At 39.9% G+C, this 15,266-nt stretch overlaps 1 protein-coding gene across 3 annotated transcripts in view; it reads right to left on the bottom strand.

Annotated features, from left to right (window-relative positions):
• Nucleotides 1-5,372: 5,372 nt before the first annotated feature.
• rcan3 (regulator of calcineurin 3) overlaps nucleotides 5,373-15,266 on the bottom strand; it is a 46,184-nt gene continuing 36,290 nt past the window's right edge. For all 3 annotated transcript variants that reach the window (XM_085441368.1, XM_085441369.1, XM_085441370.1), the window contains 3 exons: nucleotides 13,083-13,256; nucleotides 12,044-12,215; nucleotides 5,373-8,504 (listed from right to left, as the gene is read on the bottom strand). In XM_085441368.1, the coding sequence (XP_085297494.1) occupies nucleotides 8,350-8,504; nucleotides 12,044-12,215; nucleotides 13,083-13,256 (501 nt within the window). In that variant the 3' untranslated portion in view covers nucleotides 5,373-8,349. The remainder of the gene's footprint in view (nucleotides 8,505-12,043; nucleotides 12,216-13,082; nucleotides 13,257-15,266) is intronic.

Raw genomic sequence — 15,266 nt, 5'->3', positions numbered from 1 at the left:
AAGAACAGTCGGCAACCTAGATACATGAACGGAGCTGGTGTCGCTGTGTTTCGCTGTGCTGGAACACCGGTACATACAGTATAAAAGATGCAGGTCAGATTTCATAGAGAAGAATACATCTTTTTAATTGGAATTGTGTTGGCATTGTGTTGGTTCCAGTCCAGTATGAATGATCCAAACACCATGCGTGCTAAAACCTTTGAATTTCACCGAGTGTGGAGGTTCCCTCAGTTTATTTTAGGTCAATTTATATAGCATCCCTTTACAGCACGTCACCTCAAGCTGCTTTATATTGCAAAGTAAAGTCCCTATAAAATTAGAGAGAAACCCCAACATTAATTACTTGACTTGTGAACAAGCATTTGGTGACAATGGGAAGAAAGAACTCTCTTATAACAGGAAGAGACCAGACAATAGGTGCAGCTGTCTGCAGTCAATGATTGAGGGTGTGAAGGAGAGAGAAGAGGAAAAAAACAGAATAGAGAAACACACACTATGTGAAACAGCACAAAAAGTCTATAGCAATAGAGCCACTTGATCCAGCCCTATCTATTAGGTTTATTAAAAAGGAAAGCTTCAAGTTTCATCTTAATATTAGGTGGTGTTTCCACAGGAAAGGCGCCTGATAGCTAAAGGCTCTGCCTACCATTCTTCAACTCCGGGAACCACAAGTAAGCCAGGACTGTGTTGGGTCCTCTATGAGAAGAAGTATTTTAAATACATTCTGGATTAAACATGGGGCCAATGGAGAGAACATAATGTGGGAGAAATATGTCTCTTTCTAGTTCCTGTTTGACTGTTTTACACAAAAAGGTTCATAACTTTTAAAAACATCAGCTAACAGCTAACGGTCCCGCCTCTTTACCTGTCTACTACACTGTAGGAATTTGATTTATTTCCTTGTGTCTTTTTTCCTACCTGGAATGACAGGGAAGTAAGAAGCCACTTTACCTTAAACCTCACTCTATGTGCTTATTAACTAACTTATTAATTAAAAGGGAACCAGAAAGATTTGGCCTGTATAGCTTGAGAGCTTAAGTGCCCAAAACACCCATGAAATCCACATTAACTGGATCTGTTCCCCGAAGGTACACACACTTTGTGATGTTCAACAGTAAGAGTCATTGTGAGGAGGAATTCCCCGCTGCCTGTGAAGAGAGGGCTTTTTGTGTCGTGAAGAACGAGACAGTGCAGTATCACAGCTCCTACTCAGTCCTCTCTACCTGCAAAATACCAACAGCTGCCCACTGTTTTACCTCTAACACAGGCAATCTTTATGACTGCGTGCTACAATAAAGATGTACCAACCCACTGACTAAGTTTGGGCCAAACCTGTGCTTGCAAGACATCCTTTTGTGAAATCAGGGATAACAGTGTGCCAATGTTTTGGCTTTGTTGTAGTTTCTCACCTCATGCAATGTGTCAGGAGGAAATGGATGAGAGAAAACTGTTGTCACAACATTGACGAGCAATCATTTGTCTTTCGTTCATGGCTGACAGGATGGAACAGAAGCTGTGAATGTTCAGTCGCTTGCTACACAGCAGGTCATGACTACACTGCCTGCCACACAGTCCGCTCATGCCTCATGCTTTAAATTTCAAACACGCTAATGATCACTGAAAGAATCATTAACTCAGACTTGGAACAAGACATAATATTAACTTAAGCTGCAATGTGAAAGTGACAGTAACATTTAATGGCGGCAATTATACCTCTTTGAATGAATGGATCTCGTGGCTCCATTCCTTTGCCAGAGCCATTCTTTCTTTCTGGTTGGACCACTGCAGGGCCATGTAAACACAGCTGCTTGTCCTTGTTTGAGTGAATGATTGTATGAGTGATAAAGTTAGGCAACTAGTCTGCTGCGCTTTCAAAATAAGTTAGTGAAAACACTGCGGCTCTCTCTGACAGCTTTCGGCAGATAACCTGCATAGGAGTCAGGAAATTGTGGTTAAATTGTGACTACAGAAAATAATTAGGGTCACAATGCGTGCACATTGGTCACACAGTGTTAACCGCAACTCACCTGTTGGAAATATGCACTGATACTCAGCACAATAATAAAAGTTTTTTTTGGTACAACTTGATCTGCTTCATTTGTATCAAAGAGCCACTCAAAAGAATCTGAGCATACGGGAATGTAACACTAGTAAAATCGCCATTAACTAAAATTTATGTGATACTGTAATGATCAGGGCTTATTCTCAGTTTAATGGCGAGAAGCTATTTTTCTAAAGGCTCACTTGAAGGATGAAACAAGGCTTTCTCTCTCTTTCATACAGTTATTGTAACGTTTGACAGATGTGCAGAGAAGCTGTTGAAATCCACGGATTACTGGCCACTCAGTTTGTTCCACAGACTGTTGACCTCCATGCAAACTCCTGATCCAACCAAAAACGTGGATTGGCCTAACCCCACCAATCTTTGCAACCCAGGTTTTCAGTGGTAGGTCATTTGAAACTCAAAATGTTTCACCTGACATCAAAATAACTTTAACTAGATTTTATGTCTGCTTTGGCACCGCTATCCCAGAATGACACATAAATAACCGTCTATTTTGGTATTTAGCTAAAGTTTGCTGATTAGTTTTGACAAGAAATAATTTATTACGCTTGCGTTTGTGAAGGACAGGGTTTTTAAACCTGTTTTTTCTTGGTGGTGATGTAAATGCAGGAATCCCAACAATATATACAGCATAATGAAAAAGTAATAAAGTCCCCTTCCTGATTTTTGTTGTGTGACAGATACATTAGACAAAGATAACTCTAGTAAATACAAAATGCAGTCTTTAAATAACCTTTCCATTTATTAAAGAACAAAAACATATCCAAACCTACCTGGCCCTGTGTGAAAAAGTAAGCCTAATAACTGGTTTTGCCAGCCTTGGCAGCAAGAACTGCAATTCAGTGTTTGTGATAACTAGTAATTAGTCTTTCACATCGCTGTGGAGGAATTAAGGCTCACTATTCTTTGTGGAATTGTTTGAATTTAGCCATGCCACGTTTTAATTTAGAGGAGAAACATGTTACATTTAAGGTCACTTCAAAACCTTGATTTTTTCTTTTTTTTTTAGCTGTTTAGAAGTCGACTGGTGTGTTTTGATCATAAACCACATGTGCTTGACCTTCAGTGGATGAACTGATAGCTGGACTTGCTTCATCAGGATTTTCTGGTAGAACGCGGAACTCATGTTTCTGTCAATTACAGGAAGTCATCCAGGTCCTGAAGCAGCAAAGCAGACCATCACTCTACAACCACTATGTTTGACTGTTGGTATGATGTTCTTTTTTATGAAATATTGTGTTGGTTTTAAATCAGAATATTTTTCACCAAATTCTTGGGGATCATTAAGATGCTTTTTTAATAAATGTGAGAGACTCATTTGTGTCATCAGTGGTTTTCTTCTTTGAACTCTCTCCTGGATCACATTTTTGTCTCCTTCTTATCATGAATCATGAACACTGGCCCTAATTTAGGCAAGGGAGGCCTGCAGTTCTTTAGATATTGTTCTGGGTTCTTTAGTGAACTCCTAGATGAGTCACTGATGTGCTCTTGGAGTAATTTTGGTAGGCTGGCCATTCCTGGGAAGGTTCACCACTGCTCCAAGTTCTCTCTATCTGTAAATAATGTCTCTCACTGTAATACACTGGAGTCCCAAAGCCTTAGAAATGGTTTTGTAACCATTTCAACAATGATAGATTTCAGTGACTTGTTTTCTCAGCTGTTTCTTCAAATTGTTACATGAAGTGTTGCTTTTGAGGTATTTTAGTCTACTTCACTTTGTCAGACTGGTTCTATTTAACCGATTTCATGATTCATCTGGTTTAGCAGTAATGAAGCCTGGGTGTGGTCAGTGAAACTGAAGTGAGATTTGGTTAATCACCATTAACTCATTATTTAACAAATGGTGCACGTTCCTTTTTCACACAGGGCAGGTAGGTTTGGATGGATCTTTTATCTTAATAAATGAAGTAATCAAAACTGCATTTTGTATTAACTCAAGGTAGCTGGTTATCTTTGTCTAATATTGCAACTTCTTCTGTGATCTGAAACATGCCAGTGTGAATTTGCAAAATAGAAAAGAAACTGCTGGAAACAAACAGGTCTGTTCTGCAGTTCTGTGGATTGGCCAGTGTGGGCCAGCATTTGTTGCCTGTTTGCCCTCATTGTTGCAGTCACATGACTGGACAGGTGTCATGTGCTAAGTGCTACAGTCAGCATGCTAGCATACAGTGCATTGAAACAAAGCAACTTAGCATGCTGACTTTTTATAAACACAAGTTAAAGACATTTTGATAGCAAAAAGGTCAGTTACTGCCCCCCATTATACCAAATGTGGTCTTGTGTAGGAACTACAACAATGTAATTGTGTCACAAGCATGCAAGCTGTTAATGCTGAACTTATGTGTAGCAGAGATCATGTGGGCTGAGAATTCAAGATGGTCTCTCTCTTCTCACTTTAGAATCTGCTGCTCATACAGGCAAAAAGAAAAAACCTTTCCTCTACATGAAAAAATGCCAAGTTCTTACAGTTTATTTCCTATTTCAAAAAAGTAGTTATTTGCAAATGATTTTCTAGTTTTTGGTATTAAAAACAAAACTGTACTTAAATACTAAGTAATAAGATTTATTCTGTCACATAAATTTAATCTATTGAAGAACCAACAGCTGGTCTTGGTAAAATAAAATAAGCCTTCAGTTATGATCAAGAAGAACAAAATCAGGAAATGTTTTAAAGATCTTGCATTTGGTAAATTAATGCTGAATTCTGTGAAAGTAATGAAAACTTATGAAAGCCACAAACTGGGAGACTAGATTTTACTCAGGTGTATGTCTGGCACAACACACACTTTATGGACACAAGTACCAGAACAACTACACATTTACAGGAGCTGCTTAGCCACAGAAACGCCCGAGGTTTGAAACTCTCGAGTTACTGAGTCAGCAGAGCATTGGCAATGCTTTTAAGCTGCTCTGTAACTTTACGTGTTCTGCCACCTTCTGGTTTCCATTGCACAATTATACCACTTACATCTGGGAGGGAATAAAAACTCATGATGTGACGTGTTGTGACAGTGGCATCCTATTACAGTAGGACTCATGAATTCCATGAGTTCTTTAGAAAAACGTATTCTTTTACAGATGTTTGTAAAGGCAGACCGCACGGCTAAGCTTCATATTTACGATAATATGACTGGAAAAGACTGGATTCAAAGATTGAGAGGTGTAGCCCAGTACATACACTGTACATAGCTCACTTTCTGCACAACTATAACTATCTAATTTTTTGGAATGAGATTCTGTTTCTGTGTTTGCATCCCAAGTGTAGCCCCTCGAGCAAAGACACACCTGAAATAAACAACACTAAACATAGATTTTAAGAATAAGTCTTTATGTATTTTTTTTTCTATGTGAAACAAATGACTATTATACTACACAAATCGAAGCGGATACTGTAAGAGACAGAGACCATCTCTGAGAAATAAGTACAGAACATGAAAATACACATACTGGTATTATAGAACTATAAATTATTGCTCGTTTTGCTACGTTGTTTTCTCGATTCCTACGATACAAGACACAATATTCAGGTTTCAACGGAAACAGTACAACAGTGACAAACGGTATAATTGAGCTTTTTAGTAGACGTTCCCCAGAAATAAAAGAAACATTCAAACAGAGTCCATGTTGAACACAACAAGATGACTGTCGGTTTTGATCGAGCATCTTCGGAACTTATTGTTATACATTTTTGTCTTTTTTTGTTTCCATTTACAACATTGCCAAGAGAAGCCATAACAAACTGCACACCGGGACTGGCCTCAGCAACAGAAAAAACACTTGGCATATGTACATAAATATAAATTTTCTTTTCAACTGTGACCAAATGCACCAGTTTGTTAAAACACCATGACAAAAGAGATAAAAAATCTTTCCTTGTGTCCTTCTTTCTGCTCCGCTGCTTCCTCTACAATATCATCCATCACAGCAGCTCCACCAGTCTGCCGTCTGCTTAGATAACTGCGACAGCTTAACCGTAGTGCCAATAAAAGTGCACTCTGCCAACACGGTGCATTTCAAAGAACCATTTCATATCCTGTGAAGATAAAATGAATGTTTCTTGTGGACAAACACAAAAACAAAGATAGTGATTTTGTTCTGCACTGTCATCCTGCCTCGTTTCTTTTTTTTCTCTCTCTCTCAAACCTAAAACTGCACTGCATGTCCACACCGCTTTTCAGAAACGCACTTCCACAGATCCAAAAAAGGCCTGAAAGGTTCACACGAGCAAAAAGGAAGTGGAGTGTTTCACTCACTGCAATATGCTGGTGAAAAGGCTAACCAGGTGTTTAGCTTGAGATAAAACAAACAACACTAGAAATAAAACTGAAGACATACAATGTGCTTCCTACTTTGTCTTTAAAAAAAGACTTTTATGTGAAGGAAATAACAGCACACTGACAGTAAAGTGCTCACATGCACACAGACTTGTAGTTTGCTTACTAATATTGTTACATAGCAAAAAGTACTTTTAGATTTCATGCTGTCTGATGACACAAATGAGGTTCAGACTCGCCTCCTTTGTGTGGCTTTTAAAGCGCTGAAATGTTTCATTCAGTGGAGGTGAAACACACTGGTCTGATTTGATTTTATTGGAACAAAATAAAGGTGAGCTGTAGATTAAGGAATGTATGTTTTTATAAAATGAGCGCTAATTCAATACAAACTACTGCAAGTGGGTCGGGGGAAACATGATATCCTTGTGTTTAGAAATACAGATCAGAGTCTCTGAGTAAGAAAGAAATCATTTTACGTTAGGAGATGAGTCGATGCTTTGGTTGGTGTATCTCATGTGGCGTGATTAATTTTCCCTTTTCTCAGCAAAATGCTTTCAGGTAAACTGCAATATCTAAAGGAACTATTTCAACAAATTTTTTTCCGCTAAGCTATTTACAGCCAGACGCAGCGCAGTACTCTGGTGCGCAGCAGGAGACGATCAAGAGTCCCACAATTGCTCGGAGATATCGAGAGATTCTCAGTGCAAAACAAGCAGTAGAAGGTTTCGGAGGAAACCTGACACACATTTAAGTTGTGAATTACAACAAACAGAATCAGAAAAAAACAGAAAAACAAACCCCGTCCCGACACCCCTTTGAAGAAATAAGGGGGTTTGACCTGTCAAATCGCAAAAAAGTGACACATGCAAATTTGCCGTCGAGTCAAAGACTGAACTGTCAAGCTTTCAAAAACTCATTCAGCTTTTATTTTTCTACCCCCCCGTTTCACATACTTTCAACCCTGTGCGCAAATATGCACTTGCGTCAAAAGCATCAACCCGTACCTCTGTCATAGTCACGAACATCAATTAAGAAAAAAAATACACCTCAGCTCTTCATCTACAGAAGTAACTTAGCATGCAAAAAGTTTTGGGGTATCAAATACGTAGTAAGTATACACATCTAGTAGTACAGCAAAAAAACACCTCTCCAAATAAAAAAGGACAAAAAGCAAAATCAAAAAAAAAAGAAAAAAGAAAAAAAAGTCAGACAACCACCACAACTTTGTTAGTCACATATGGCGCTTCGTGCTGTGTGTGATGTTAAATAGGTTCCTTTTTCTTGATATAGCTTGTTAGTATTTGTGTTTCTGTAGGTATTTTTTGTAATACAGTATATACATGCAGACAAGAGCGGAAACATCACACAGTCAGTCTTAATGAGAGCGGAAACTGCGAACCAGCAGATATGAAAAAGGAGGAAAAAAATAGACATTTATAATACATATGTATAACCTAAAAACACAATTTATTGTTTAAAAAAACAGAAAGAAAAGAAAAATATCTTTGCTTAAGTATCACATGTCCTCAACCAAAGATCTTCGATTATTACATATGACTATGAGACGAAGGGAGAGGTACAGCTAACAACCTAACTGACTAGCAAGCTACTGAGCAGGACTAGCAATGAGAGCTGAGTGTGTGCGATAAGTGACAGGTGCCTGCGTAGGGACAGGTATTTCCACCCCTCTTGCCGAAAACGAGGGGAGATTAGTGGGGTGGAGGCAAGCATGCCTACCGCTCCCCCAGGCTGTCCACAGAATGTGATGAGTGTGTGTGTGTGATTCTCATCCATCCCCTTCAAGCCACCTCATTCCATCGCCACGCTCCCCACAAACACCGTCTTCGAGCAATGTTTGTTGTTTTTTGTTTTGTTTTTTTTTTGCTTTAGTTGAACTGAAATGAGGGGCATCGACGCTCTCTGTGAGTGCAGAGACGAGAGAGAGAGGGCAGGTGTGTTGTGGGCTTAAGTGGCGGTCTTGGCCCCACTGGTGTTGGAAGGGAGGCCTCTCTAGTTGAAGACCTTTGGGGGTCCGTCGGGACGTCTGGTCTGGACAATCTGCTGCTTTGGCCGCGCTGCCTCGTCCTCCTCTGTTTCGCTCTCGCACACGTGGACCACCACGCTGGGGGTGGACTCTGTTCCTGCATGGAGTTCATACTTTTCACCTGAGGGGATGGAAAGAGAGAAGAGCCATTAAGTTACAGTCTGTAAAATATCACCACTAGATGTCAGCAAATTGCGGCAGTGCATAATCCTGGCCACTGTAGGACAATCATATTTCATATTTTATGTGCGATATTTTATGCTTCTACACTCGAGTCACCTATAAAACTGGTTGCCATTCATCTGTATTTAGTGTACTCAGATAACAAAATAACTCCAGACCAGATACATTCCACAATCTGCTGTTTTCTTAGCAGGCCGTTAGTCAGCTGTTCATCTCAGCTGTCTGTATGTGTCGATGTTTACTTCTGGAGGCGGCTGTAAGCTTGTTAAAGAAGTCTGATCCATCTTGATGATACTGAGCGGAGTTATTGAGAATATCCTGAAATTTTCTGTCATCAGAGGCTGCTGTTTTTAACTAGTGTTATTGAAACTTTTAAGTTGCTGGACACTTGGCGAATCAACTCTCGTACAATGTGAGAATATAATCAAACTGTTTATGCTTAGGGAAAATGTGATTTCCTGGACACCTGAACCTAACATTAGCTGGTATAATGTTGGCTTATAACCATCCATAGCTGTTTAGCTGGCTCTTGTCAATTTTGAGTATATTAGGAATAAATAAGCATGAATTACAATTTTCTTATGCGTTCTCATCTTCTCATCTAATACATATGTGGCGGGTCTGTATCAACAAACTTAACACAATTAGGCAGAACAGCGATGTCCGTCTCGGCCACTGTATTCAAGATGGCAGGGAAACATGGCGACTTCCACAAACTGGCAGCAGCACCTACGTATTTTAATTGATTAATTAATTCTAAGTTTATGAGAATGAGTTTGTTGGAAGATTACATGCAAACTAATCATTATATCTACCTATCAATCTACATATATACACACACAGTACATCATTCTTTTTTTCAATTAAATAAACTAAAAAAAGGGTAATTGGACATTTACGGATTAAATATGAAAGCAAAACCACTACTGTGGTAAAGAGAGACTGGCAAAACTCAGAGTACTGAGAACTGGACTAACACATTGCTCAGTAGAAGAGGCTTCATGCAAGTTAATCATTTAATGTAGTGTACATTCCAGAGGAAACTGCTGTATGTTTTGCTCTCTTTGAGTAATATTAGAACTTTACAACCTTAAGTCTAAAAGTAAGTCAATATTATTGACCATTTCAAATGCCTGGAGGCAGTATACTGCCCAGTTATTTTGAAGCATTATTCATTATACCAATGGACACCATACCATTAAGAGTGCATGTATAAAACCACCAGATATGATCTAATTTATATAAGTAGTAACACTTATGTAACAGCTTTTGCCTCTGGAAATTGTATTTCTACATTTGTCTTTGCCATTCCAAAACCTTCCCATAAATTTCAGTTCCACATTTAATTGTCTCTCTCTTATAGTGCCTCTGATTTTACTGAAGGGATTTGAATACATCCCCCATGAATGATAAGGAGACGAAAAACACTCCTCCTTCTGTCTAGAGTAGCACTAATTTTGCACTAATATGGTTGACTAACTAAATATACTTTATGTTTGAAATATGTACGGCATCTATTATATGGTGACAGCTGTTTTTCCTTTTGGTTAAGGAACAAATCAGGATACGTGTTCAAGAGACAACTATTCCCCGGAATACTCTTGCCATTTGTCTGGATGCCAAACTCAGCGGACTCTGATTGAAAACGGACTCTTGTGAGATTGTATCACAGTCGCCATGGAGATCAGACAGCTGGCAGACAGGAGGAAATTGGTCTTGTCGCTTTTCGCCGTGGTGCCAAACACAAGGGAGGGACACCGAATATAGTTCTGCTGTTACCACGGGGAGTTGACAGAGGGAGTCAGCGTGCTGTGCTGCAGCCCTGAGCTAATCTGATGTTGGATGGCAGGATGTGACGCGCAGAACAAAGCAGTTTCTTGAAGCCTCGTGTTGCTATGGTAAAAGCAGAACATGTCAAAATGGTCCTCCGAACTGGACTGTGTGTGTGTAATTGTGCGTGCGAGGACGTGGCGAGTTTAATCATCAGTTTTGGTGATAATAAATGGCGCTCGGGTTGTTTTTTCCACTTCATCAGCATGATCACATCCACATATGCAAGCATGGAAAGACGCTGTGGAAATGGCACACCTTCTTGTGCGTGTTAGGTGACATTTTCTAAAGGCTGCGGCGATCTGATATCTTGCTGACAAGGCAGACAGAGGTGCAGGTGTTTACTTGCCAGTCTAACTGTGGTGGTTTGTGCTGCCTCATTTAGACTGGTTCCTCATTAGCTTTCATATTGCCATGCCACTCTATATGCAACCAGGTACAAAATCTCCAGGGCAAAGTGAGACCTGAACGATATCCAATTGCTATCATTTACACTATGTGTGTGTAAGAAATAAAATCTTCCGACATATTCGTCTGATACGAGTGGATGGTTTAAAACGGGAAGGTATTTAGCATTTGTGGCAGCTCCGTGCAGGCTGGGCATGCATGCCAACACTCAAGTAGTCTATTGCCAGTTTAACTGAGCTAACTTTAGTTCTGAGAGCCTCTAGAACTCTGTTTAAACTTAGAATAACAAGGATGCAATTGTTGATCTGCATAGACATGGAAAGAATGAAACAGCATTGTTCTTGAGGTGGGGAGGAACGTGATTGTAAGATTAGCTGCTACAACTATTTCCACACTGGATGTTTTGTTTTTCCTGGGTGGCATTGATGAATGTTAACTTGGCTCGACTAAATGGAAAGCAGAGCAGATTCACTCGGGCAGATTCTATAAACTATTGCCATTGGTTTACCATCCTCCCTTAATGACTCCTCCTAAATCCCTGAAATAAGTAATGATGAATTGAAATAAATCGTCCCTGCAGGACTTTCTAATCCTAGTTTAATACTGCAGATAGAAAAAAAATACACACAGACGTTCACCACCTCCAAAAATCCACTTATGGTTTCTATGAAGGGGTTTACTCATTAGTCAGTGTATGTTATGCAAAATCATTTGAATCCACTGCTTCTTTCATTGTATATGTACTGACAATGACCCTTGATGCTGATGTATCATAGCTCGAACAATGGATTTGATTCGTGGGATTCAGTCTGGCGTTTCCTTTTTTTATGCTTCTCTGCAAAAAACCACAGCAGCAGGAAGTTCTTCGCTGAGATCACTAAGAAAGACAGATTTTTAAATGGCACAGCATTCTTTAAATGTACTTCTGAACAAGTACTTCAGATGCTATTCAGAAGTGACTAACGCGCCGCAGTAAAAGTCAAGATTAAAAGAGTTATAATTCAAAAATGTTCCATTTCCTTTTGTCATGATTGCTTCCCAGATAAATATCCTTTCCACATCGCCCCCCTGAGGTGCATGAAATAATTTCCTGCTTTTTTTCGGCCTTACTGTTCAGAGACGAATGATTCAAAGGAGATTTTTTCATACATTTGTTGCACACCATTTTCCCTGTGTTACGCCTGTTGTAGGCACCGAGTACCAACACAGAGCACGAGCGTGTTGAAGTTGAGTACTGACCGGGTCCGAGCTTGGCTACGGCGCACAGCAGGTCGTAGTTGATGACGGGCGTGGCGTCATCGCTCTGGCTCCAGCCCACAGGCGGCGAGGCAGGGGGCGAGATCAGAAACTGTTTGACTGGCTGGGGAGGGGCCAAATATGACTTATCAATGTCCTCGTCACCATTCTGGATCTATTGGAGAGAAGATGATAGCTGATGAAACGACTGTTCTCTTAATTCATACACAAGTCTCATTGTCCCCTGGTTATATGCACAGGATAAACTGAAGTTTCAGTCAGAAGCTCTGTCTTCAAGTCTCAAATAACAGGCTTTTTCCAATGAATGGATTTCAGCATTTTGATAGCTGCCAATTGCTGTAATTACAATACCTACATGTGGCATCTGTCAAGCTGTAAAATCCTTAATCCTCTTACATCAAAGTACTAAAAGGTGCAGCAGGGGTCATGACTGATGATGTATTCGCGATAAGGGGAGTTTCAGTTGGAGTCGCAGTGACTTGTATTTTTTTCAGGAAGCACAACTTTGATGGAATCTTGACTAAAACTGAGCTAAACTGGGTGTTTTGGACTTGCTACACATTAATTTATAGCTATTTAAATGTGATTGAAATACAATTTATACAGTATGTAACCTGTAAAATTCATCCTTCAACCTCTCTCTTCCCCACAACTGCATAGAGACACACTTGTTCACACAGCTACAGTGTAGTGGGTGGGTGGGGAATCAAGAACTGTGTTCTTGTGCTCAATAATGTAACAGATGAGTTTTGACAGGAAGGCTCATAGGTTCAGGAAGCAGTCAGGTGTGGCTCAGAGATGCAAACAACACTAAAAGATGGATTAAAAAGAGAAATTGAAAGAATTTGGGAGGAGATTGTGTACCATGCTCTTTCTCCGAGTTTGTTTTTCTGTGTGTTGCTGTGCACACACAATGCACTGTGCCCTAACTCTCTATGTAAATAAGCAGTGCTTTGCCTCAGATCCTCCATCTCCCAGGCCCCCTTCCTGCCCTTTCCCAGACCCCTCAGCTGACACTTACTTGAGCAAAGTAGAGTTTAAGCTTCTTGCCGTTGAACTCGGACTCATGTAGCTCAATGCGTGCGCGGGCTGCTGCCTCTGGGGTGCTGAAGTTGATCCGGACTCTCCGGAAGCTTTTGAACATTTGGAAAGTCGCCTGTTCATCGTAGATCCTAAACAATGCCTCGAACCTCTCCTGCACAAGACAAAAAAGGTAAAAATGTACAAGTCTGATGAGAGATCGAGGCTATTGTTGAGCATGTTAACCTGCTGATACTGTGAAATACAGCAACCATTTAAAAACCCAAATAGACTAAACAAGTCACATTTTTTCCATAAACACTTAAAACAATGTTTTCTTAGTTAACATTTATTCACTGACAAACCACGGCAATAGTATTTACACAGCGATATGCTTGACTAGAGGCAAATCTTCTGAGTCAGCGTCATCATCTTTCACTTAATGATTGTCAAAATTGGATTAAAAACTGTTGTTTATTGTTCTCTATTTCTTTTGTGTGCAATTACTCAAGATGAACTATGTTCTCTGAGCACTATTTTCTCAAAAGCTAGATAACATCAAATATCTCAAATACAACAAAATAAGATATTTGAGAACACTACGCGAGAAACTCGTGTGACTAAGTGCTCTGCGTCCAGCTCTGTCATTTTCCAGCACTCTTCTCTGCTGTTGTCTCTCTTTTCGTTTTTAATCCTTATGTAATTTTCTGCTTCTTATCCCCCCCATCAGGCCTCACCAAATTGGCCTCCTCAACTGTAAACTCAATCAAGCAGCTCAGCAGGAGGGCAAAAAAAAAGAAAGTAAGAGGCCACCAGGGGAGCTCGTTTCTGAATAATCAGTAGTGCTACTCTTTGAATCCTTCCATTAATGACTATCAAACTAGACCCTCTTTTGAGAAGGAAGAAGGATGATCAACTGAATGTGGTCTTCTGCCAGTACAGGTTCACAGGGCCTTTACATCTTTAATGTAGTTCTTGTGCTCAACTTGGGTAAAGCGGCCATTACAAAAACATTTCTACTTAATACTTAAAGAGTTAAAGTTAATGCAAAGCCATAGTTAAGTATGTGGATATGGCCGTTTGCTTTTACTTTAATCAAGTGTCTTAAGAGCCACGTGTTTGCAATCAGTGGTGCCAATGTCTACTTTTAAACGCTGGTCTCAAGTCAGCGCCCATTTCTGTTATTGTCTGACAGATTTTTATCTGAGCTGAATTTTTCTTCTGTCAGTGGAAGCTAGAAACTAAAATAGTCCCATAGCACTTTCTTTGTTGAGCTGACACAGCAGCTATCACCAGGATGGAAAAGGTGAGCGTTACCTGAAGGAATACAGGCAGCATGTCGGCTGTGAGATCTGCCTCTGTACATTAGTGACACCTAAGTGACAGGATACACCTATAATCTGCACACTCAGCACACCGGGATGAGTTCTGGGCTCTCTCTGCGTGTCGTTTCAGCCCTGTGTCTTATTGGAGAACACTTGCCAGAATCTGGCACATATTCATCTGGCCTTGTTTGACATTTAATGCAAAAATCTTAACACTTTCACACTGTATGTAATCAAACTACGAGCAACACATAAAAGTCTGGGTATCATAAATTAAAGTCAAGCTGCAAACACTGCACTGACATGCTAAAATGTCCATATTCATATAAAAAAGAACTGTTTTCATTCATTTTTATTCAGTTTTTTCCGTCTAAAAAGCTGTTTTTAAATAAAATATCTTTTTACTATAACGCAAGACACAAACATCTGAACATCTGGATCAAGATGCTGAAACTGACTCAAATCATTGTCTGTGAAGGTTCTCAGTCATCCAGGTCATCGTAGTCTAAGGCGATCCTGATTAGGTAGAGGATCGCCAGGGGGTCCTTTGTCCCTCTTTGAGGGGAAACTCCCACTGGGTTTAAATCTGGGACTCTCCACCATTTGACCCTTAGAACTGAAGAAGCTTCTCGGATGAGAGGTGAAACGTCTCCAAGCAACTTAAACAAGTCCAGACGCTTTTCTTTCCAAGCTCCTTAGACTGACTCAAATCATTGGCATTTCTACCTAAATGATCGATTAATTACTAAGTGACTAATCAGTTCACAGTAAAGTAAACACTTAATAATGATCAGTAAAGCCATCGTGCATTTGTATTAATATATAGCTGCTATATCTCAGTGCCTTGGTTTTTTGTTGAC

This window comes from Copadichromis virginalis, linkage group LG19 (assembly GCF_057382275.1).
Source record: "Copadichromis virginalis isolate Kocher_CV1m ecotype Utaka linkage group LG19, C_Virginalis_male_GT1.1, whole genome shotgun sequence".
Lineage (NCBI taxonomy): Eukaryota > Metazoa > Chordata > Actinopteri > Cichliformes > Cichlidae > Copadichromis > Copadichromis virginalis.
Note: the sequence above shows the minus strand (reverse complement) of the source record. Positions and strands in the feature narration are given on the sequence as shown.